Source organism: Crassostrea angulata, chromosome 2 (genome assembly GCF_025612915.1).
Source record: "Crassostrea angulata isolate pt1a10 chromosome 2, ASM2561291v2, whole genome shotgun sequence".
NCBI lineage: Eukaryota > Metazoa > Mollusca > Bivalvia > Ostreida > Ostreidae > Magallana > Magallana angulata.
In genome coordinates this window covers 25596205-25621710 of record NC_069112.1, presented here as the reverse complement: position 1 = coordinate 25621710, position 25506 = coordinate 25596205, and the positions used below count along the sequence as shown (strand labels likewise).

The 25506-nt window shown below is 32.3% G+C and overlaps 2 protein-coding genes across 2 annotated transcripts; one reads left to right on the top strand and one right to left on the bottom strand.

The window, feature by feature from the left end:
- Window positions 1–1117: 1117 nt before the first annotated feature.
- LOC128171780 (uncharacterized) lies at window positions 1118–4278 on the top strand. The gene is made up of 6 exons (XM_052837564.1): window positions 1118–1358; window positions 1772–1860; window positions 2043–2235; window positions 2449–2982; window positions 3165–3271; window positions 3366–4278. Exons 1-6 carry the CDS (start codon window positions 1136–1138, stop codon window positions 3747–3749), a joined length of 1530 nt encoding a protein of 509 aa, XP_052693524.1. The 5' UTR covers window positions 1118–1135; the 3' UTR covers window positions 3750–4278.
- On the bottom strand, window positions 4094–6720 carry LOC128174080 (THAP domain-containing protein 6-like). The gene is made up of 4 exons (XM_052839716.1): window positions 6472–6720; window positions 5697–5938; window positions 5005–5137; window positions 4094–4165 (listed from the first exon to the last, which is right to left on the bottom strand). Exons 1-4 carry the CDS (start codon window positions 6637–6639, stop codon window positions 4094–4096), a joined length of 615 nt encoding a protein of 204 aa, XP_052695676.1. The 5' UTR covers window positions 6640–6720.
- Between the last annotated feature and the right edge of the window lie 18786 nt (window positions 6721–25506).

Below are 25506 nucleotides of genomic sequence, written 5' to 3'. Positions count from 1 at the left end.
CTTTGAAAGATGTATTTTGTACTTAAAATCTTATACCACAATGTAATTCAATGTTTCATTACTTTTCCTCTTGAAAACGATTTAAGCTTATTGATAGTAAACTGTATTTATTATATATAAATATCAATTTTCATTACGTAATAAACTTGATTATGCTAAATTGTAATTTAAAAAAAAATTACCAGCAGATTATGGTATTTCAGTAGAAAACATTCAGTAAAAATATCATACTGATACAGGTAGTACATGTATAATGCTCAGTATGAAAATGTTAAAACTGTTTTGGATTAGTATGTAAACGCATATTGTACTTCAAAGAAACCCACATATCAATAATCATTTTCTGTTATAATATTTTTATTGATAATTTATAAGACGTGTGTGTATTTTGCAAGAAACAGAAAACGTGCTTATTTACATGATATGTACATGTTTTACTCTGCCTTTGTTCGGTTAAGCATATAAAATATTTTTTTTTTATCCTTTGTTTTTACTTAACTAAAATTTACTTATATTTTACTTATTATTGTATAAAATATTTTACAGTGACTTATAAATATACGTTTTAGCTTTTTATTCATAGTGCAAAAATGTATTATACGTTTGCAAATAAACTAAATAGAAATAGATATGTTGTTTGTATCTATAAAATAAATGGTACTTATAATTAATCATGAAATTTGGTAATACGGACCAGTTTTCAGAATCAAAAGTCCGAAGGAAAAATACAAAATAGAAGTAGGGCAAACATAGACCTTAACAAAATTCATAGGTAAAATTGGTATAGTTTCTTTTTTATAATCATGTTATACGTAAATTGGACACCTTCCTCAAAAGAAAATAAATAGTTGTTAAACGTAAAGAATTTTAACCTTTTCAATATTTTTTATAATCATTCACAACGAACAAAAATATAATTCGGAACCTCATTATAGGGTTTGATATTTCACTACGACACAGTATGTTTTCTTGCGTACATTTAAGTAATGTAACAGTTTCTGTAAAATTAACACAGGTTTTTAGATTTCTTATATTATTATGATTCATATATTACTATATTTTTGTGTGAATAAATAGAGCAAAATCGAATTATTGTCGAAGAACTGCTATATACTCCTTTCTTAATGAGATCGTAATGAATATTCATATCGCATCCAAAACGAGGCTAGCGTCGGTAACAACAATCATGGCTGATGAAGTGAAAGTAAAATCAACTTCGCGCGATTTGTCTGTTGTTCCCACTATTACGTTCGGTTTTGTGGAAGATATTGTTCGAAAGTGTAGCAAAAGTGATGGAGCAAAAGAAATTACCAAGGGCTACAAATACTTCAGTGAAAAATACGTCACAGATGTAAGAGGTAATTGCCTATTTTCGGTTTTGTACGACATGTAAACAAATCTAAGTTACATGTACTTTGTTTATAAACAGACAAAAATCTCCGGCTGTGTGAAACACGTAAATACTTAATGGATACAGAGATATCGCACAAGTTTACACACAAATATATAGGCTAGCCTAAGCATTGCAATGGTTGTGACAATATCCATATAGCATACCTGGATTTGGTTGCACGAACGTCAGTTAAATTATAACTATTACTTACGTAACTTGCCATTAAAAAAATATAACAGCTAGTAACGGTTTTAACTAAAAGTTAATCTAACTGACGTTCGTGCAACCGAACCGTTGAATTGATAAAGATGATATTATGTGTAGGCCCCTACTTACAACCTGATGTAGTCTAAATCAATTATGACTTTGAATTTTTAGTGTACGCTTTGGATGGTACTGATGGGTGTCTTGTAAGAGCGAAGTGCTTCAGATCTCAGAAGAAGAATGAGACCCCTCATGATGTGGAGGTTTTTATAATTAACATCATTAAATATATACAGTTGCAAATTTAAGTAAGCATATCTGTATACTTTAAACAGAAACACTAGGAAAAAACTGCTTTATAAGTTTTTGTTATTTCTAACTAGCAAGTCGAGAATACAATTATTTTTTCAAACTTTGACAATAATATATATGATATGATTCACAGGTAGTAATAAAGAAGGGGCCAGTATTTGGAAGGGAAGGCAGCAAATGCTCCTGTGCCATTGGTACCTCGGGATCATGTGGACACATTGTGGGCCTTCTTTATTCTTTAGCCCACATGAAAGCGTCCAACCTTAAGGCGGTTCCTACAGATGTTGCCAAGACATCCTTGCCTCAAACTTGGCATATTCCGAGAGGTATATACAATTTATTATTACCTAGACCTGCACCCCTCCCCCTTTCAAAAACAATTGTTGAAATAATTAAAAAATAATATATAAATAAAATTATATATACAAGTATATACCTACATGTAACATGCAATATCTTAATATGGATATAAATATTTTAAATCAATTTGTGTAAGATTTGATTATGTACATGTTTATACTATTTATTCACAATTTTAGGGGAGAAGATCGGCGGAAGTGCCTCCACTGATGTCACAGTAATGGGATATTCTCCCAGCAATCCCAGGAAACCAACCAAGGGAATAAAGTCTACATTGTATAATCCCATCAACACCAAGTGCCTACCACTGGAGGAACTGTGTTCTGCCCTTTCAAACATTGATAAATCTTGTCTTTTTTTGTCAGTGGTAGATCCAGAACACCAACAGAAAGATGTCGGCACAAAGTTTGGAAATTTCCCAAAGGGATCTTCTTTAGCAACACAACAGAAACTTCACAGCGACTACATGCTGAACATCATGGATGCTGAAGACTTTCCACCTTTACCGGTGAGGAATGTCATGCGTAATAGTGTTTCTGTAGTGTTGGACCACAGTCGAACATTGAAACTGGAGTCGCTCTCAATCTCTGAGGTCCAGGCCAACGAGATAGAAGAAGCCACCCGACTACAATCAGAGGACCCAAAGTGGCACAAGATTCGTCAGGATCGTATAACTGCTTCGGTAGCAGGTGACATTGTCCGCAGAAGAAAAGGTAAATATATTAGCATGATACAATAAAACGAACTTTAAAAATAATTGGCAATTTATTATGCAATGGTTAAATATGTATGAAGAAAAAAATAACATATCTGTCTCTTTTCCATCAAAATGCTAATATTATCTATGTATGCGGTATAATAACACTGAACTGTACACTGCAATTACTTTTCATAGATCCTGAACCACTTGTTGCCAGACTAAAGACAAGCCCCAAGGTTCTGACATCTGCCATGAGACATGGGTTAGCATGCGAAGCTACTGCTGCTCTAGCTTATGTTCAGGTAAATAATGTACCAACAACAATAAATTCATAAAATATTTTCCTTTACCAATTTTGTGTTAACCTTTCATAATCATAATTTGTTTTCATTAAAGGCAATGGATGAGGAGGTAAACATATATCCATGTGGTGTTGTGATTAGCCCATGGTCACCTTGGTTAGCGGCCACCCCAGACAGGAAAGTGTTCTGCCCTTCCCTGGATCCTCCTCATGGTTTGCTGGAAATCAAGTGTCCAGTCAATTCATTAGCTGATTGTGTTTACCTGTCTAAGGATGAAAATGGTTACCATCTGAAAGAAACACACAAATACTTCCACCAGATAATGACACAGTTAGGAGTAACTGGGCTGAAGTGGTGTCACTTGTTTGTGTGGACACCTGAGGAGTCACATTTGGAACTGCTCCGTTTTGATGCTGACATCTGGCAGGAAATGAAGGAAAAAATGGATCTGTTCTTTTTTAATCATTTTTTAATTTGAATGCATAAACATGAAATAAATTTCAATTCTTTTCACCAACAATAAGTACATTTTTGGTACAGTCAGTGTTTTAATAATTGTTATTAACTATATTTTTTCAAAAACTCTGAAAAAATTACTACTTATTCATAAAAGAAACTTATTAATGGTGGATTGATTTTGCAATTCAATGCTTAATAAATCTCTTCTTTGTTAATGAAAAAGGGTAACCACACACATTTCAAAGAAAATACTGGATTTCCATAGCCAGAGTACATTTTAATGCATACTTCATTCAGAATTGTGATGTATCTATCAGAAATTTGATAAATCTCTGTAGACAATTAAGAATTTATGCCCACTCTTTAACCAAAGGCCCTCTGAAGAGTGTCAGCAAGTTTGCAACAGTCCAAATCTGATTTATTGTCCCAACCATGCTAAGTGGAATAACACCATCAAAAATATGAAACTCTTTGACACGGCGAATATGGCGCTCAATGTGTATTCTAAGCTTAGCTATAGCTTGAGTCTCCTCAACCTCTTGCAGAGTAAATTGCCCCTGACTCATTAGAAAAGGTGGGGTATTGATAATTATCCCAGTCCCCTCTAAAACTTTGTTCAGTACAAACCCCTTGTCTGCCATAATGGAGTCCCCCTGGTCAAGTAAATTTAACAGACCACTAAGCTTAGTAATCTCTACATCTGACATGCAGCCAGTGTAAAGACTTGAAACAAAGGTAAGAGCACCATGAGGTGCTATTCCAACCAGTCCCTTCCATGTGTGTGTACTTTTGTATGAGGAATAACATTTAGAACCAAGCACTAAGGAGGAGGGTTTCTCAGTTTTAATTTCCGTACAATCGATTAAAACTCGTGTTGTGGGGTACAGAGTCCTAAAGCAATCGGGCATTTTCCTATCTACCTGTTCTCGAGATGGCCAAATATTAATACTGCCAAGAGCAAAATACAAAAAATTTGCCCAGGTAATGATTTTTCTGCTTACTGTCGAAACATGACAATTAAATCGAACCGCAAGATCTTGCGCCATCATACCACATTTGAGGCGGCACAAAAACATGAAGAATTCATCAATAAGAAGCATATTTCTTTGCCTACCAGTCAGATTTGGGTTACCAATAGCTGACATTTTAAAATAATGACTTGTCATGGAGGTAGCTGCTGGCTTAATAAATTCAAAAACAGTGGTGAAAACTGAAAATGTCATAAAACCAGTGTAGAACATAATCATTGAATCATCTTTAGAAAATCTCTCAACCCCAAATCTTTCTATGGCAAGCCTCTGCTGAAGTCTTTCAATGTTTTCATCCCGTTCTTTGATCATGCTTTCCAGCATCTGGATTCTCTCTTTGTCTGAAGTTACAGCCACATTAGCTTCTGCCAATGGACAGCTAAAAATTCAAATGTTGAAAATACTAAATCTAATTTTCTAATATTTATATGTGATACTTACATTACAGGCATTTTTCATATCTTGGACTGATGTTCCAGCATCAGCCCTTCAGAGAATGAGTCGTCCAGCGACCATCACATTTGGTGATAAGTAAATCATCAAAAATGTTATATTACAGTTGCAAACTGATTTTCTATTTCACAGCTTGACAACTGAATATTATTTTGACAATGATTTAAAACTGATGATCCAGCATCATTGCATTCTGACCAGCAGAACACCTGAAAAACTTAAACTTAATATTCAATTTATCAGCATGTTACAAATTGATCAAATTGAATATTTGCACAGTTCAGTTCATTAAATCATAACTTATCCTTGATATGAAAGATTTAATATTTTCCATTTATACCTCTGTATAAATTTTGTACATATAATATTACAAAATATACTTGGTATTGACCTCATAGCCAGTAAATAGGTATATAATTATAATATCCCACACAGGAAGATGGATATTATAAAATGTATTATAATTAATTTACTCAATGACTTACCTGTTTTCATGGAGTAACCAATTAGATGAACCTAGCTCTTCGTCATTGTCGGTTGCATCATCATCAGTCTTGCGACGTTTCTGGGGGAGTGGAGTTTTAATGATCTGTCTCCTTTGGGTTGACTCCTTGCTCCAGTTAAATAACGATGGAACACTGCTTGGTCTGAGAGTTTTCCTTACTGGAGTCCATTTAAAATCTTCTTTTTTGAAGTGTCTCGAACAAACAACAGCTTCTTTTGAAATCTAAGTTTAATAAATAATGTAATACTGTAGGGGTTCAAAAAATTGAGACAAAATGTTATACTCTTCGTCCTGCCCAGTCTGATTATCCATTCCCTTTTCATTCCTTTCAGTTGTAGATGTTATAATTTGTAAACATTAGATATTATATATGGGTCTACTTCCTAGAAATATCCATAAAATATTCAGAATGTTTGTTGTGGTTTATTTTTTTTATAATAGTAACATTGTTTTATCTAGAAAGAATAATCTAACCGTGTTGAGGCTACACTAGAACATTTTATCTATGTTTAATCATGTGACAAGAGTAACGCTACAGTACATGTACTGCATTCACCTGTTCACTACAAAATTTTAACCTAATGCATGCAGGTTCCGGTTAAATCTAATTTATAAAGATGTTACTCGTATCTTTATGTGCATATCAGGATAGATACGAGGCAAGATGGACATCAAATCACGATAAGCTGATGTAAATATGTGTGACCTAGATTGTACAGTGTTGTAAACAAAGTTATTTCACCATTAAACCTTACGTTAAAAAGTGGCCCTGGATCCCTTCTGATAGCATGAATCCATGATTTTCGGAGTTCATCATTGATGGGGATTTTGTGGAACGATAACTCCGGGTTTAAACGACCGTTGCCAGTACACTGAGGCACGCAACAATGTCGATCGTTCTTCCCTTGCGTTGCAGCCGCCATTGTTGTGCTTTAATCGATCAACCGACCTTAGCCTCGTTTTAAAATCAAACGCGGGGCTTATGAATATTCTTTGAGAATGGAGTATATTCCTTAAAAGATACCCCCATCTTCTGAAAAAAAAATTTAATGATTTTTTCAAATCTTATTGATCATTAGAGTTAAAATTATTTACAGACTTATCATACCAGCAGGTTTTTGCAGCAAAAACAAAAAACAAAAAAAAGAAAAAACAAAACAGAAACGAAAAATTTTTTTTTTTTTTTTTAAAAATGCGCCTCCTATTGCTTTAAATTTAAACATCTATCAATCGGCATGATCACTTTGGCCTTTTTGATCTTTTGAACGTCAAGCAGTCTCATTTGGGTTTCATTCTATTTGTCAACAGCATTATATGTTTATTATTTGATGAATTCATTTTAATGCAATATCAGCAGAACAAACTTTAATTTGTTTGATAAAAAAACGCATTGCAAATCATCTGATTTTCGACTTTTATAAATTACTTCAATCCATTTGCAATGATATGTGAAATAAAAATAAAATATCTTATTGCACTGAGTGACTGATAGTGTTGTTTATACAAACACTTATATGTATTTTCAAATCGTATTTCATATATTGTATGTAAGAACTATTAATTATGCTGCTTTCATTTATAGTCAGGGAAAGGTTGTCTATTTAAACATGTCAACACAAGACTTGTAAATAATAATTGCATAAGCAATGTACTGCACCATTTAAACAACCTTGTTTCAAATATTACAGATAAATATCTACTTTTACTGGCAGCTACAATAAAGATATAACTGTGCAAACTTTGATTTTTTTGTTTAGATTTAGAAAGTTTCTCTAGATTGTAAAAACATTCGTTCCAATGCTGCACCACAAGATTTAATGATACCTCCTTTCTTTAAAACTTTTTTAATGTAAAAAAAAAAAACTTTTAGTGCAATCGGTTCAAAAATTTTGTGGGATCTAATAACTGCTACTTATTTATTGGGTACTTCCTCTAAGTAATGCTTTTCTTCAAAGGAAGTCAGGATGTTCAGAAGGCCTAGGAATCCCCTTTAGGTTGACAATAGGCTTTTAAATGCGATACTTTTGGCCATAAACTAGAAAAAAGTAGGAAAATATGTCAAATATTTTAGCTTTAAAATATAAACATGTTCCTTTATCATTATACAGAGCTCTCATCTAAAGGAGATTGATATAAACTATAACATTGGCAACAACCACCTAGTCTTTTAAAATATCAATTCTGAATCAAAAAATAAAAATAAATATATATTGTTATCAAACCGTTGAATCTCTAGAGTCGATTTGATATAACATGGAATAGTATCAACGTCAAAATCAAGATAGTAAATGAACTTCGCCAATTGATAATTCGCATGAAGTTTATAAATTATATCATCATTTAATAAACACGAAAGCCCTCTGTTATAAAAAAGAAAGCTTGGCTGTCGCACAAAGAAAAATTGCATCAAAGAGATATAGTTTTCAATAATCTCATCCACCTAAACTTTTTCGAGAACAGTGTTAACTACTTCAGTAATGGAGATAACTGTTTAATTCTGCGCTTTTTTCCCCAAAGCATAGTTTGCAGAACTTGACGATGATGTCGCACCTGTGAATATTCCTACATTAGTACCTCATAATGTATATTCTCGGATCTCCGTCTTCCACCATCTGCCATTGCGACTTCAATTGTAAAACATAGCGTGTTTCTAATCCGGTTATAAAGGTCCGGATACGTTTAAAAGTTAAATAAGAGCTGTTGATAACAAGTGACGAATGCCGAATGTGATGTACAGTTGGGTTTGCTTGGTAATTTCCCGTTTTCTAGTATCTCACCTTGTTCAAATTGAGACACAGCTAGAATATTAGCATTAATACATATGGAAATAATTTCATTAAACACCTGTTGATATAAAGGAACGACACGAAACTTGATATATAGTTTTTCATTATGAATCTACACTCCGTGTTTGAAATTTAATTCAAAGGAAGGAGCAGTAGAAGATTACAAACAATTAAAAAAACATATGAATGTTTTACTATCATCGATGGTCTTTCTCATACACAAAGAAAAGAAAAATATGTAATTTAGAAAAAAAAAAAAGAAAAAGAAAAAAATGAAAACCTATAATTTACACTAAAGATAGTTTGGTTACCCGTGAACATAAAAAAAAAATAGTATGTTCATTCTAAAAATGATATTGTAATGTTAATAGTAATATTTTATTAGTGTGAGTAACTAAACCTGCAATCTTCCTGTTATTAGGGAAAAGTTTTTGAGAAATGTGCACCTGTATGCTTATCAAAAAATGCAAGGAAATAATTTTACAGTATTGCTACATGTATATGCATTTGGGAATACACGGTTTCCTAAGAAAAAAAAAACAAGGAAGGGGACTTCAAGCTTATATTGTGAAACCTGTATTGTAAAAAGTTATTAAATATGCCTTTCTGTAAAAAAAAATGATCATATATCTGCCCATAGTTAATAATTTGTATATTAAGTTTTTTGTAATTCACCATATTGGAACTAGTCCTCGTCATGGGCTTGAACTCACGACCTCTGGTTTTATCTTATTAACACATTATCAACAGAACTAATACTCAGGTTAAATAAGTGGTATGGTTTCTTTGCATAAAATCTCTATTTTTATAGTTTATTGACTTATGTTGATTATGAATAACGGTGATAGCACATGTCTTTGTATAACTGTAAAAGTTACCTATATGCTGTAAATTACAATTCTTAAATAAAACGTGTTTAAAAAAGATGTGGTTTAATGCCTTTTTTTCTGTCAGAAAAGTATAACCTCTTTTGTCATATGTCATTTTGTTATATGATAGGTATCACGTGTTCACGTGATATCAGCATATCGCGTGAAATTGACTGCTTAATTGAGATTCTTAGAGAAAAAAATGGGTGGAAAGTCAACATCATAAAAGTCAAATATATGCATCTTAATTTTTAAAGGTAAAGGTATAATCCTCTTTGGTATTTTTAGCCTAAATCGATCTGATAAATTCGAGATTATACAAGCAGGTAAAACACGTAATGATTTTCCTTTAGGACAATTTAAGATTCGGGTGGGTTAAAACAGGGAAGAGTTTGGGTATCGTAAATGAAATACCAATACCTCTTAAAATAAATGTTATATTTCAAACCAATATCAGTCAACATTACGCAACATTATGAGAGATATGGCATTTTGAAAATTCAATATAAATGAGAACAACAATCGTTCGCACAGAAATAGACATTGGGGTTGGTTAAACTCTTCCGTCATCAATATTAATAATACGCCATCTATTCACTAATTGCAAAAAAACCAAAAACGTTTATAAGTAAAGACAATAATCTGAAGAAAAACACTACATAATTTTCGGAATTGCAACCAAAGAAATCCGTTTTTCATGTCCACTCAAGGATGTATTACGCTTTCAAGATATACCGTTTACGTATAACATGATCAAGTTTAAATTAAACCATCATTTTTAATAAATCAAAAATAATAAACGGTTTAAAAATAAAGTTTGTTATTATTCTTTTTACACAAAATTCCGACTTGAAAATAATATTCACAGTTCCAATTGAACACTTTCCTTCCGTTTAGAGAGACAATGAATCGTGATGTCATGTTATATACCTCCGACTCAAATCGGGTGTACGGAAATTTACCTCCAGCTTACTAGCCAATCAAATCTCTTGTTACAAGCTACATAGAAAGTACCATTTTACTACGGGTTCAGAGAATTTATAGAGGATGCAATATTTTGTAGCGAAATATTGAACCTGATTGAAATTATCGTATAATAGTTTGATCTCGGTTTCATTTTTTCCTTTTTATAACATTATATAACACCGGTATGACAGATATCAAGGCTTTCAAACATTACAAGATTTAAATGAACCAACACACTAAGTGCGAACGTAGAAGTATCACAACATAAAATTCTATACAGTTGGTAAGCGTGGTTGCACAGACACGCAAAACAAAATATCAAATAAATGAATAATCTTAACGAATAACTACAAATACAAAACAAAAATATTTAAAGTATATAATTAAATAATATAATGTTCATTTCAAAAATTGTATTTTAATGTTAATAGTTATATATTATTGGTGTGTGTACATAAACCAGCAATCTTCCTGTTATTAGGGAAAAGTTTTTGATAAATGTGCACCTGTATACTTATAAAAAAATGTAAGGAAATAATTTGACAGTGTTGCTTTTAACTACTATTGCTAAATGTACATGCATTTGGGAAAACACGGAGTTTCCTAAGAAAGAACAAGGTAGGGGACTTCAATCTTATTTTGTAAACCTGTATTGTAAAAGTTATCAAAGATGGGTTTCTTTAAAAAATGGTCTGCCTGTTTCGTGTTTGGATACGTTTACCTAGTTCTGTTAATTAAAAAAAAACAATATGATTTTTTAGAACACCAGTGCGAAAAAAAACCCACTCAAATGCTCATTTTTTAGGTAATTAAAATCCAATGTTTGTCATTGTTTTTTTTTATATATAATGAATCATTGCAAAACTCTCAAATTGACATTTATCTGCCAATAGTGAAGGATTTATATATAAGGTCCTTTGTGCATCGCCATATTGGAACTCGTCCTCGTCCTCGGCCTGGGCTTGAACTCACGACCTCTAGTTTTATCTTATTAACACATCATTATCATACTCAGGTAAAATAAGTGGTATGGTTTCTTCGCATAAAAATCTCAATATTTATACTTTATACTTTATTGACTTATTATGACTATGAATAACGGTGACAACACATGTCTTTAAATAATTATAAAAGTTACCTATATGCTGTAAATTACAATTCTTAAATCAAACGCTTTTAAAAAAGATGTAAAGTTTAATGATTTTTTTCTGTCAGGAAAGTATAACCTCTTTTGTCATATGTCATTTTGTTATATGATACGTATCATGTTGTCACGTGACATCAGCATATCGCACGAAATTGACTTAATTGAGATTCTTAGAAAAAAATGGGTGGAAAGTCAACATCTTGATAGGCAAATATATGCATCTTAATTTTTGAAGGGAAGGGTATAATCCCCTTTGATATTTTTAGCCTAAATCGATCTGATAAATCCGAGATTATACAAGCAGGTAAAACACGTAATGGTTTCCCTTTAAGACAATTAAAGATTCGGGCGGGTTTAATCAGAGTTAAAACAGGGAAGAGTTTGGATATCGTAAACGAAATACGAATACCTCTTAAAATAAATGTTAATATTTCAAACCAACATCTGTTAACATCACGCACGATTATGAGAGATATGGCATTTTGAAATTTCAATATAAACAAGAACAACCATCGTTCGCACAGAAATGTACAATGATTTCATGAAAATAATAATAAAATATCACGACGCATAATTATTTTTAACATTTATTTTAGGAATTGAGATCACATATTAGAACTAATTCATTCAGATACTAAATAAAGATTTTTGCATGTTTTCTGGACTTTCAATGACCCAATTCTCGGTATTAGGATATATTACTAATATTAGGATTCACCCTCTCTTTGTGAAAATCATCGACACCCATCAGTTCCAAAGACTGCAATCTAGTAAACCACTAATAGGAACCTATTTTGTTTATCTTAAGTTTATAAGACGGTCAACTAAAGTTTTAATTACCCATGATTTTGCGCATTCTAGTACAGACCCTGAAACGTACTACTACACCAAAAAAGCGTGCGACTTTCGTGCGAGAAACGTTTCGTGTAAACCGTTTAGCGTTTCGTGTAAACCGTTTAGCGGATCGTGTGAATCGTGAAGCGTTTCGTGTAAACCGTTTAGTGTTTTGGGCAAAGCGTGCAGCGTTTCGGGTAAAGCGTGTAAATCGTTTCGGGCAAAGCGTGCGAGAACCGTGTGAAACGTTCATCAGATTTCATTCGGAACTCTCTGACAATTTAATTGTTTCAAAATAGCGCTCGTGTTAAACATTACTTTAAACTGATTGGCAAAACTCCTCTGAGATATTCTCGTGAAAAAAAATCTATAAGAAATGATATATACTTATCTTTTTACAAAATTGAATAAATTTTTAACAAATAAAAGAAAAGTACGCGTATTAAAAGAAGACTAGTTACTGAGACTATTCGGCTGCGTACAACCAGTACACATAACCTCGGGCATCGGGTAAGACCTGCACCTGGCTGAACCTGTCAATCAAACTCTGTGTATTCGTTTTATTGTATGGTCACGCGTCTCTTTTTTTGTCAATATCTAATAGAAATTTAATGACTTCAAGGTAGTCGGAATCAGTATTTGATGATGCACACAATTTCAATGATAGGTTATTTAACATTATTTGAAAAAAATTAAATGCAAACATAGACAGAAAATATACTGTTCATTTCTATAAAATGCGGGAAGTAAATTCTTCTGAATCCCGATTAAAAATCTTTCTACAAGTTATTATTTTTAATTATTTAAACACTGATAACGGACAACAACAAGTAATTAACACACTGAAATTTTTCTAAAATGTAAACATGCAATTTATTATTATGGGAATCTATATGTATGGTACTTAATTCAAATAGATAATGATAGATATACTAGTATTGCACGCCGTTATGCGGGGCACCGGTTATGTATACGAATATTGAGACAAAAATCTAAGTCATTTTTTTATTTTTTGTTCTTTCCAAAATCCAAATTAGTAATGACAACTTTCTTTATTGTTTAATCCATTGATTTGTCTATGTGATAATATGTACGAACATTTATTTACGCGAATGATTCTACATAAAAAAAATACATCGGTTGTTTTATAGCATTTTTCTAACTTATGTGACTAATTTTATTTTACATAACTTTCAAAATCATCAATATAAATAACTACAGGTTTATTTACAGTTAGTATTTTTACATCGTATTCTCTGAAACCAATAAAAATATTAATGTGAGAAGAAAAAACAAATCGCACCGAATACTGAAAAACCGATTTCAGTTTGTAATCATACGGATTTTTTTTTCTGGTATTGAATATTGTGTAACGGTAACTTTTTTCCCTGAAATTTTTATTATTTATCGGACTAATAAGAATCATGGATATTTCTTTTGAGCAATAATAAATTTATAGAAGTAATATTTTTGGCTAATTCTGTGAAGAAATAATTTTTTGCTTTAAATATAAGTACCAAATTGATTTAAATAATCAATTCAATACTTATGTACATATATGTTTCTAATATCAGTATTTCTATTATTTCGCGTTTTCTTAGAATTAATTCTTACAAACAGATTTAGGGTAAAAATCCAAGAAGATCCGAATCGATCAGGATAAAAGCGTGTCCAAAGCGTGTGAAAAGCGAGCGAATCGTTTCGTGCGAGAATCGTTTCGTGTAAACCGTTCAGCGTTTCGTGTAAATCGTTTAGCGTTTCGGGCAAAGCGTGCAGCGTTTCGTGTAAACCGTTCAGCGTTTTGTGTGAACCGTTTAGAGAGCGTACAGCGAGCGTGTGGTGTAGTAGTACGTTTCAGGGTCTGTAAAATACAATGTATTTTTTACTTTAATTGAGTTTTTTCCTTTGTCATTTATAGAATTGAACATGATAAACATAATACAGATACGTTTAGATTTTATAATGATATCTTATTTTTGAAAGGGTTTTTCGTTGTACGGTAGGTGAGCGTTCCCATTGAGCTTTTATGACACAATGATAAACTGAAGATTTATAGCAGTGCGGTATAATAAATAATACACACAGGATGAAGCTCTGCCATTCAGTCAACTGAATGTTAACTGAATGGTCTGGAAAGGTGACTGAATGGACACATCTCTACGACCTGACTAAACCTCTGCAGAACAAGACTTTGTAGCTGTAAAGTATTCTCATTTCAAGAAACCTATAAATTATATACTATATACAATGTCTGCCTGTAAGCTAAATTCTTAGAAAATCACATGGTTTTGACTTATCAAATGATTGATTAGACCTTGATATTAACTTTCATCTTCTTACATAATTTGTTATATTTGCTCATATTGCATAAAATATTAGACTCCAGGTAATATATATTCTCCCATCTCCAAGTTGATAAGTGTTAACTACTTTTTGTTTTCTTTGTTTAAAAATGTATTGATATTAGTTTTTATTTGCAGCAATATATGAAAAATTAAGAAACCAATCTTAACTGTAAAAACACTGCATTGGGTGATGAGTGCCTGTGTCAAAGAAATGATCAAATACACCAAACAATATTCAATTATGTCGGATATGAAAATATATAAAGACAACAAATCCCATGTATTACAATTTTTATATAAATACATTAAAAAATTTCATTGGCCTTCTCCATTATAGACGATTGTCCTTTACCAGGCATGAATTCATTTCGTATGACATTTCATACCCTTACTCACTTGACTGATGAATAAGCTTAACTGAAAAATGTTGGTACATATGTTAAAGAGCTATAATTCAAATCAATGAATCGGCAGGCATGTCGCTCTATTGTACAAAGGCCCACCCTTTATTTTTATCTTTATTAAAAAACAACAAATGTCTACAAAGATGATTTTTCATTGCAATAAACTTTAAGAACAACGCTTATGCTTTTATCCTCATTATAATAATGTGTAAGGACTATGGAATCTGTTCAAAAGACGTCGTTTCTATTTGTGCTCTAAAAACTATCAACAATTTGGGTAGATTTTATGCAATTCCTCGTTTAAGAAGGGACACCAGAAAGTAGTTACATGTACAACATATCATCCTTTTAGCAAGACATTTCTATCAACCAAACTTTCATGATCAGCGCCAATCATAGAGTTATAAGCGAAATACATAACTTGGTTTGAGTCATGTTTCTGTTCACATGAGTTTATTACATTCAACTTAAGATTTTTTAACTTGGTATTTCCTATTCAGCATAACTGAATTTAAAATACAAAACGAACTCAGCAGGCCTCTCACACCCATTTTTTGGAGTTGATTTTTATCAACTCTCCTCTGCACTTACTCGGGCAAAGCAAAAGTGAAACAGTGTTTGGACCTAAGCACAAATCAATACCGCTGACAACACCCAGTTCTTGAAAATAATCGATAAATTCGATGATATCTATTCTGTAGCATTGTTTTTTTTAAGAAAACTTATTTTTTAATACCATGAAAATAGTAAGATTTTAAAGTGTACAAACAGTTTAAGTATTTTTTAAAGTCGTATGTATTCCTACGCTAGATTTCAATGTAGTCTCGTTCAACCAGACGCTTGGCTGTCTCCGTTAATATCCGACAAAACAGAGACTCTCTTACTTGTCGGAGATAAACGGAGACAGCCGAGCGTTTAGTTGAACAAAACAAGAGTTCAATCTTGCCTGGATCCATACAATTTCTCAGAAATATTTCGATTACTGATACTACTTGCCATGCAAAATCACATATCATTGATTTTGAATAAATGATAATCGAGAAAATCAACTCCCGTCAGTACTTCAGTACTTTGATTGGTACCGGGGCCGGGGCCAATGGATTGGGGAAAATGCGACATTTTGATAAAAATTGGGATTTTTTTTTCTCGATTCACGTACAGTCCCATGAACAAAAAACTAGGGTACCGGTATACTGATAGGATTTTTTTTAATTAATATTTTTAAAAAAAATTTTAAACAGGGAACATGTAAGTATAACAATGGAAGGAAAAAAGTTTATTCATAGAGTGTGATACAAGTTTTTTAATGAAGATGTTAAATTTCCCAAAAGGTTTTTGTGTAATTACTATATATGTCAAATGGCAAAACAAAAAATGAAACATTTTATCAGAATTTCAAAAAAGTTATCTTATTTGTATAAATGTAAAATTTAATTTATTTTTGTATTTAAACCTTTTACAAATACTAAGTTTTTTGATTGTGTAAGCTGAATGACAATATTTATCTGTACTTCTGCGTATTTGGGGTATTAGTCCAACCCTCTGACCCACTTACTACCGTTTTGTAGAGGATCTGTTAGACAAACATTTTTTTTAATAATTTTAACATTTATTGCAGAATTATAAGCTATTACCAGCTCACCAACTAACTGTAATATCAGAATTAAAAGTATTAAACATCCTTTTTCAATTACACTGTTTCCGTCTGTGGAAATTCTGCCTAAGTTACCGACCACAAGAAACAGTTTACAATGCGGTAGTGTTGCATATCTTCACAGTGTTTTTATGACTGCTGAATACACATGATATATATTTAGAATAAGTATGGTTTTCCTTTATTTACATTATTTATTTTAGTCAATCTCAAATTAGGAAAAACACACTTAATTTGGGGAAAAAAGATGCCCTTTTCACGTTGGCCCAATTTAAGAGAATCGAGAGACCTAGTTGAACTAAAACATTACCTCAGCTTTGTTGTACATGTACAGACATGCAGTAGCCTTGTGCGCAAAGCTCTGTATATTGCTTATAACTCGAAGCTTGACTCTCAGATAAGTAAATATAAATTTTAAACAATTAAAACAAGAGAAAAATGCACTAAAACAAAGAAAAAACAATTTATTTCTCATCATATATATACTTATGTATTTCTAGCAGCGAGAATAATCTCCGTTTAGATCGAAATTGCTGAGCATCTTACTAAAACATGTTGCATTAATCAACCATTACGTTAAGGGTATCGAATAACATGTACCAACATAATGAATATTATTTTATATGTTGTCAGTGCATTAGATTTCGCACATGTAAACAATCAGCTGTCTGATTTACCGGTCTACACGTAATAATTTTAAATTCAAAAATAAAGACGACGGTTTCTCTCAAGTCAAAACTAAAAGAAACTAACCATGCTAAACGAAAATCAAAACAAGCTAAAACCACCGTCACAAATGAAAATGTCAACGCATAGAAATATTTAACCTCAATTTACCCCACATAAACGGCACAAATATATTTTTGATGTTTCAAATATTTCCTTCGCACGTAAACTGTGGCACAACAAGCAAATTCATTTCAGTTCAAAATGGCTGCTTCTAATATGGACTGGTTTTCGATATATGAAATATCGAGCCCGACGTTAAACTGATTGACCCCCATTCTCTTTGTCTTATTATTAAGACATAGAGAAGAAGTTTAAAAAGTAAAAAGTTTACAGACGGACAGACAGATGGACAGACGGACGGACGGACGGACAGACGGACGACGGAAAAAATGTGATCAGATTAGCTCACTTGAGCTTTCAGCTCAGGTGAGCTAAAAACTAATGGGCAGTAAAGTTGTGAAAAGATTGGTCCATGCACCGAAGCACAGTCCCGGAAACATATTTGGAAAACCCGTCATTCTTTCCAGTGCCAATAGAAATTTCGATGGCAAGTATTAAAAACTTGCAGTTTTGAATGTCAAGTTTCATCAATGTAATTAGAAGAAAAGATGGGACAGACTATCCACCAAACACCTTGACAAACATTGCCGCCGGAATACAAGGTTATTTGAAAGAAAAATGTAATAGGCCGGCTATCAACTTCTTCAAAAAAGATGATCCAACTTTTGATTTGTTTGGGAAAAGCTTTGACTCTAGAATGAAAGAAATGACAAACATGGGAATTTGTACCAAAGTTAACCGTGCAGATCCTGTTCTTATTCAATATGAGGAGCGCTATGGAATTCATAAGCTTTGTATACTGCTCAGGGACTTTCCAATTTTGTAAGTTTTACAACTATTTTTTTTTTTGCAAACTATTTACATTCAGAGCGAAGGTCATACACAGAAACCTGGATTCATCTCAATTTTGAATTAATCACGATCACGAGACCAAATTGTCATTACTGGAATTCCACGGTAGATCTTCAAAAATGTTCAAAGAAGCCTTAAACACAAAAAAGTTGACACCTAAAATATCAAACACTATGAACAGCAAGATATGATATGAAGCACTGTGTTGTCAAAATCTACGAACAATATTTTGAGTCTAATTCCAAATATAGGGTCTTTCTACAGACGACCTATAAAAGAAAATGTTCTAAAATTTAGTTCAGAAGTGATATGGGAAAAAAAATTGGCGTGATGATGAAAAAGCTGTTTCTTGATGCTGGGATCGACACCTAGTAAACGAAAATAACCAACCAATCTGAAAAGGTAGGATGCTGTACTTCAATATTTAATCAGGATTTGATGACCAAACCGTGAGGTCGAGAAGTGGTCAGTTTCAAATGCACTGAGAGCGTCAATGATGAAAAAAATAATATTTCAAAGTAAAGACCAAAAAAAAAAAAAAGAAATAAAACAACAAAGGACTCTACAGTTTGTGACCAGAGCAAAGTGCTTACTTTGATTGTACTAAATGAAATTGAAACATAAGTTAATGAGAAAATGGGAAAAGGATTAAATTATCACTGTAAACATTTACTTGCTGTGAACTGCATCTTAGTTTAGTTTTCTAGATAAATTACATGCTTTTTAGTATGATATCATTGTTTTGAATTTTGTCCTGTGGTATTATCTTAAATACAGGCACCTAACTATTGACTCCAAATTCTATAGAAGTGCTGCCCCTCCGAACAAGAAATTCTAAATATGTCACCATTCCTATAGAATTTGGAGTCAATGAATTCAGGGCTGCGATTGGTCGAGAAGTAAAGCTTGTCCTCTAAAAAAGAGTGAGAGAGAAAAGAGATAGAGAGAAAGAGAGAGAGACTGGATTTTAGGTAGGTTAATAATACCCACAAATACTTTCATATAATTTCACACGCGGATCTAGAGAGTTGGATCGGGGGATCTATAGGGCGGGGAAACAGGGACGGCAGGGGCATTATTCTTTGCCAAAACATTTTGCCCAAAAAAAAAATGAAAAGAATTAACCGCAATTAAATTATATAGCGGCGATTTGTGCTTATTGGAGCGTCGTTGATAACAACAATAGGTGTTCAATGGAGCGACGAAGTGTAAACTCTACTGAACACAAAAGGTAAACCGGGCTTGACACGTAGATACCTGTGTCTGTATTGTATGTGTTTTGACAATTCAGGCCGCATGAACACCCATATAGAAAATTTAAACTAAAAAAACCGCATAGCAACCCCCAAACCCCACCTTCCGCAAAAAAAAATCCCCTAGACCCCCACAACAAAATCTTGCAATTTATGCTATCTGTTTAGCATAAAAGTGTTAAGTTTGTTGAAAAATGGCTAAAACACTAGTTAAAGACAGTTTAAAAACAACTAAAAAGGTGTGTAAATGCCATTTAAAGATGATTTAAGACTACCTAAAGGTGACTTAAATGTGGTTGAAAAAATTTGAACATCAAAGACCTATACAATTTAGCTTAAAGGTGGATTAAAAGTCGCTTAAAAATCGTATATCCTTTACGCTCCGTCAAGTTTAAGGACTTGTCTCAATGTGGTTCTTTGTCCTATGAATACATTATTTCGCAGTGATGCACACTTATATAAGGTACACTTTCCCGTCATGATATCAAGTCAATTGCAACGCTGCGCAAAATAATTACATAATGTCAAGTTTTTTTCATATAGATTGATTCCTCCAAATATACATGATAACAGGATTCTTCCTATAAATGTTGTTGGTTTTTTTAAAGGAATTGTTGTAAGGTAAAAAAATAAATCTGTACGTATTATTCCGTATGTTCCTAGGTCAGATATTGAAAAAAAAAAAACAATTGTGGATTGCGCATGGCATCTAAGGCATGCATGTTTCAATCACAATTTCAGGTAACACCAGTTTTATGTAATTGATTTAATTCAATCCATTGATATAGATTTAATGATAATTCCATGTAATAAAGTGTTAATTAAAAAAAATGAACGAAGCAGAACACATTGTTTTAACCATTTTTCATGAAATGATTTCACATTAATGTTTTCTCGTTGCGTTCCTTAACAACTACGTTGAACATGCCAGACTGTTCAGACATTATGCAAGTGAAATTTGGTAAAATAATTGAAAAGCTGTAATGCACTATTGCTTTGCTAAACAAATTAGTTATATCGTATAAAGAATGTTTTCTAGATCATAGTAAAACACTAAGTTTTAATTCTGTACAATTTAATGTCATTCTAAAGGTCAAAGGACAGGGAATTTATTTTCTACAATAAATATAAGGAAATTGAATTATCATAAATCGTTTCAATAGTTTCCCAATTTAAATGCAGATAAATTAGTTTTTAGAAGTCTACTTTTTATACACAGAAAAGTAATTTAATATTGTGGCAATATATCGATTTTTAAATGTAATTGCATCTCAATACCTAACTTTGATGTTAGGTGTGCTTGGTTACTGTGTATCTAGATGTCCTATTTACCTCGGATTATGTACAGGGAGCATATATCGATTGATTCGATTTAAAAAAAAAAAATTAGATAAAGCTGTTGACTTTAATATTTGAAAACTGAATCTTGATAAGAACCCAGCAGCAGGATGTTAATTTGCGACGTATATTTATTTTTTTTAAAATCATATTCTTATCACATAACCGTTATCAAGAGAAGATTTACTTATGCGGCTTTATTTCTCCTTCCTTTGAGTTCTATTGTTTCAGTTTGTTTGGTCGAACATACTTAAACCTTTTAAACGATGTTACTATGTACTCGCTACAAGGTGATTTAATATAGTTACAGGTGATAACCGAAGGGATCAAAACAAACATCCGACGTTTGTCTACTAAATAGAAGCTTCAACAAACAAATAGTTTCGGCGCTTTTTGCGCTGAAAAATTTTAAATGCCCTATTACATAATAACATTATTTTGTCTATCATTCCTGAAATTTTGAACTCAATATCGTTTTTAGTTTAAGAGAACCTTTGTGGACACACCGACCCTCCAAAAATCGTTAAATCATTAATTTTGAAAACCGGAAGTGATGTCACCATTAAAAAAATTTTTAATAAGGTTCAGAGCAATATCTATGAGATCGAAAAGTTTCATGTAGTTTTTGAGAAATCGCGTACACAAAATACGTAAGAAAAAAAATAATAGGGAAAAAGAAACCGAACGAAAACAATAAGGTCTTCCGTTGGAAACGGAAGACCTTAAAAATAAGAATAAAGAAAAAGAAACCGTAGAATAACAAGAGGGTCTTCCGTTGGAAACGGAAGACCATAAAAAACCTTACAATCACTTTAAGGTCTTACGTTGGAAACGGAAGACCTTAATAATAAAAAAAAACATTACAATCACTATAAGGTCTTCCGTTGTAACGGAAGACCTTAATAATTTTAATATTTTTTATTATCATTTTTATAATTTTATTCGTATTTATTATTTTTATTTATTATTTGTCAAATGAAATAGGGACTACAAAAAAATAAAACCCACCAACTTATATTTTACGTTTTACACATTTAAAAAGTATGTTTAACACATCTGTTCTCACGTATGGGAAGGTTAAAGGACCCCGTGTGCTTATCAAAATTTAAATCACATATGTATCTCAAGTGGTTAGATTATAATATTTCCGATGTCTTTAAATATGTTGTCAACTTATTATATACGTTTATCAGTCGTTTTACCCGTTGATTTGTATAGATTATATTTTAATGTAAAACAATTACTTCAAATTTTTAAAAGAAAATTAGTTTTAAAAACAAGGGAAATAAAAAAAAAATTAACGCTATTTACCTTTTGCAGATATAGATTTCACATATTTGGGTTGAAAAATGTTCCAAATGAAATACGATTCAACTCCAGGAACCACAAATCTTGCTCGTATCGCACGCATTATATTTGGTCCTTGTACTGACGTTTTGCGTACTGTCTTAAAAAATGAAATATCTCCGTCTGACTTGCAAAAAAAAATAAAAGTCCACATTGCTAACAAGAAAAAACCTTTGATCAGCTTACCACAGAGGCAACTCATAGATGGTGGAGATTATTCGAAGTTTGACATATCACTGCTCTTCTTGCTCTTACGCAATGTATGCACAATTACCGAACATGTGAACAAATGGGGAAATGATCCGAACCCAAGTGATAGGTGTCTTTCAGCTAACATAGAGAGAATGCGTATGACAAGAAATGAGTTCGGACATTATTCCGAATTTTCCATTTCGGACTCAGAGTTTGAAAAAAAATGGAAAAACATTTTTCAAATTGTAAAGGAGTTGGAAGATGGCATCGGAACTTCCACTGAATATCAGGATGCCACAAAGGAACTAAAGACATGCTGCATGGACCAAGAGGGAAACCTTCAGTATATCAAAAAACTTCAATACGATGTAGCAGTTCTTAAAGGTAAAATACACTTTGAACTAAAAAATTGATTAAAATCCACTTATTTTTAGGTCACCTGAGTAAACTCAGGTGACCTATTGCTATCTGTTCTGTCGTGGACATGCGTCGTGTGTTAACAATTTTTCTTTTTCAATCTCTTCTTAAAACTACATGACCAATTGTTACCATTCTTAGTGTGAAGCATATCTTTGGTAAGAGGAATCTACTTTGTGAAATTCATGGCTCTACCTCCCCCATAGCGCCACGTGTGGGGCAAAATATGCAAAAAAAAAAAACAACAAACTTAACATTTTCAAAAATTGTCTTCTCTACTCCCAAACATATGAGGAATAAACTGATTGCATGGTCATGATGTCCATGAAGCTTTCTACCAAAATTGTGAAATTCATGGTCCCTAAGGCTTGATCAGGGTTTCAGGCTCTAAAGTAGATCAATATGGCCATATAGTAAAAATGTATTAAATCTTAGCAAAATTTCATCTTTACTCCCATATAAATTTGTTAAAAACTCAATGCATGGTTATATTGTCAATGAAGCCCTCTATCAAAATTTTGAAATTTATGGCCCCTTGATCAGGGGTTCCGGCTCTAGGGTAGGGCCAATATGGCCATGTAGTAAAAAAAGTAAATATTAAACAAATATTTCTCTCTACTCCCATATATATTTGTTAAAAACTTAATACTTAGTTATGATGCCTTTGAAGTCTTTTACCTAAATCATGACATTTATGATACCTGGAACAGGGATTTAGGTCCTAGGGCGGAGCCAATATAGCTTTATACTGAAAATGTATTAAATCCTAGAAAATCTTCTTCTTCACTCCCATGCATGTTGGAAAAAACTGAATGCATGATGATTATGTCCACTATTTCCTCTACCGTAATTGTAAAATTCATGGCCCATGAATCAGGGGTTTAGGAGTTGGGTGGGTAGGCAATATGGTCATATAGTGTTAATGCATACAATGTTTAAAAATATTACTCTCATACATCTGTAAGAAAAAAACTGACTTCATAATTATGTTAAACTGGAGGTCCTTGACTAAAATTGTAAGATTCATGTCCCCTGGAGTATGGGTTTTGACTCTAGGGCCAAAATAGATGTATAGTGTTAATGCATATAATACTTAAAAATTATATTTTCTACTCCCACACACCTGTAAGGATAACTGAATTCATAATTTTTATAGACCAGGAAGCCCTCTACTAAAATTATAAATTTGCTATCCCCTGAGGTAGAGGTTCTGATTAGGGCGGGGACAAAATACTCATATAGTGTAAATGTATTTAATTTTTTCAAATAATCGTCTTCTTTACTCTTGCTGATACTAAAAAAATCCATGCCTCCAAATGTAGGATGTCAAATCTAGGGCGGGGCAAAAACACTCATATAGTGTATAGGGTAGGGTTTCTTAAAGCAGGGTGTGTCCAAAATGATCATTTAGTATTAACGTATATAATAATTTAAAAAACGTCTACTGACACATATAAATGACTATATAGTTAGAAATAACCATAAAGCTGTCATCTTTAATAATATTTCATGTCACCTATATGCAAGGCATGGGTTATAGCTAAGGAAGAGGGGAATATATTTGTTCTATTATTTTAATCTGCTCAAGAATTTCAATGAAAGAAATGACTAAATTCACATATTTAGAAAAAAGAATGAAGCTGTCTATCAGAGCTAAGAGATTGTTAAAGCGTTTGGAAAGAATTTTTTGGGAGGGGGGGGGGGTTGTGGTGGTAACAGTTAATTATCTTCCCTTGCTTCTTCATAATGGAGATATCTTCCTTTGCTTTTCATATTTAGTTATTAACCATTGAATATATTGAAATTAAGAAGTTGTATGATCAAAAGAAAGATGCAAGTATTTTTTAATCATTTGAAACAATAATATTTTTTGAACTTTCTAAATTAACAAATAGACATGTTAATTGTAAAGTAATAATTTGCTAAATAAAATCACTAATACGCAGTACACGTAAAATGATTTTGGCATAATTGCCAAGATTGTGTTTATAATTGTCAATGAAGTTTGAATAATCAAAAGCTGGAACAAAAGAAGTGAGTCACTCATGATGGCTTTGGAATGGCGTTTTTAAATGCCCACAGGTAGAGTTTCTTTCTGCCTCCTGGAAATGGGGCTTGGAGGCTGTTAAAATAAAAAAAAAGTTTACTAGCCACCTTGTTTTAGTTTATTTATGAAAACATATACACGTAAAACCTTTCTTGAAAGTCAACAAATATGGAAACAATTTTTTCTAACAGAGTCTTGCATTTTTAATATCAGGTCATGCACTCAATTATGATCAATAAGTTTTCTACAAAAAGTATGGGTTTTATAGTCCTTTTTAAAGATTTCAGGAAGGGAGGTGGTCGTCATTAAAAATTTATATTTTTTCTACTCCAGAATGAAACGTAATTTAATGCATATATAAGACTCCTAGACAAGTTTGTATATTGGTTATGCTACTCAAGTGACAGTGAAGGCCTATTGGTCTCTTGTTTGTTCTTGAAATTACAAAAGAACATTCTTATTTTGCATGTCCAAATAACCGTGTTAATAAGCCTATTAATTGGCAAATCACTGTCATTAAGTCACCTTCGAGTTAAAATTCAGTCGACCT

Excerpts from the sequence above, each read along its gene's own strand:
- LOC128174080 (XM_052839716.1), bottom strand. The coding sequence starts at position 6,639 with ATGGCGGCTGCAACGCAAGGGAAGAACGATCGACATTGTTGCGTGCCT. Across the intron at positions 5,939-6,471 it reads ATCCAGGGCCACTTTTTAAC|ATTTCAAAAGAAGCTGTTGT; the intron begins GTAAGGTTTAAT and ends TATTAAACTTAG. Across the intron at positions 4,166-5,004 it reads TTGCCATAGAAAGATTTGGG|CATGGTTGGGACAATAAATC; the intron begins GTTGAGAGATTT and ends TATTCCACTTAG.
- LOC128171780 (XM_052837564.1), top strand. The coding sequence starts at position 1,136 with ATGAATATTCATATCGCATCCAAAACGAGGCTAGCGTCGGTAACAACA. Across the intron at positions 1,359-1,771 it reads ATACGTCACAGATGTAAGAG|TGTACGCTTTGGATGGTACT; the intron begins GTAATTGCCTAT and ends TTGAATTTTTAG. Across the intron at positions 2,236-2,448 it reads AACTTGGCATATTCCGAGAG|GGGAGAAGATCGGCGGAAGT; the intron begins GTATATACAATT and ends TCACAATTTTAG.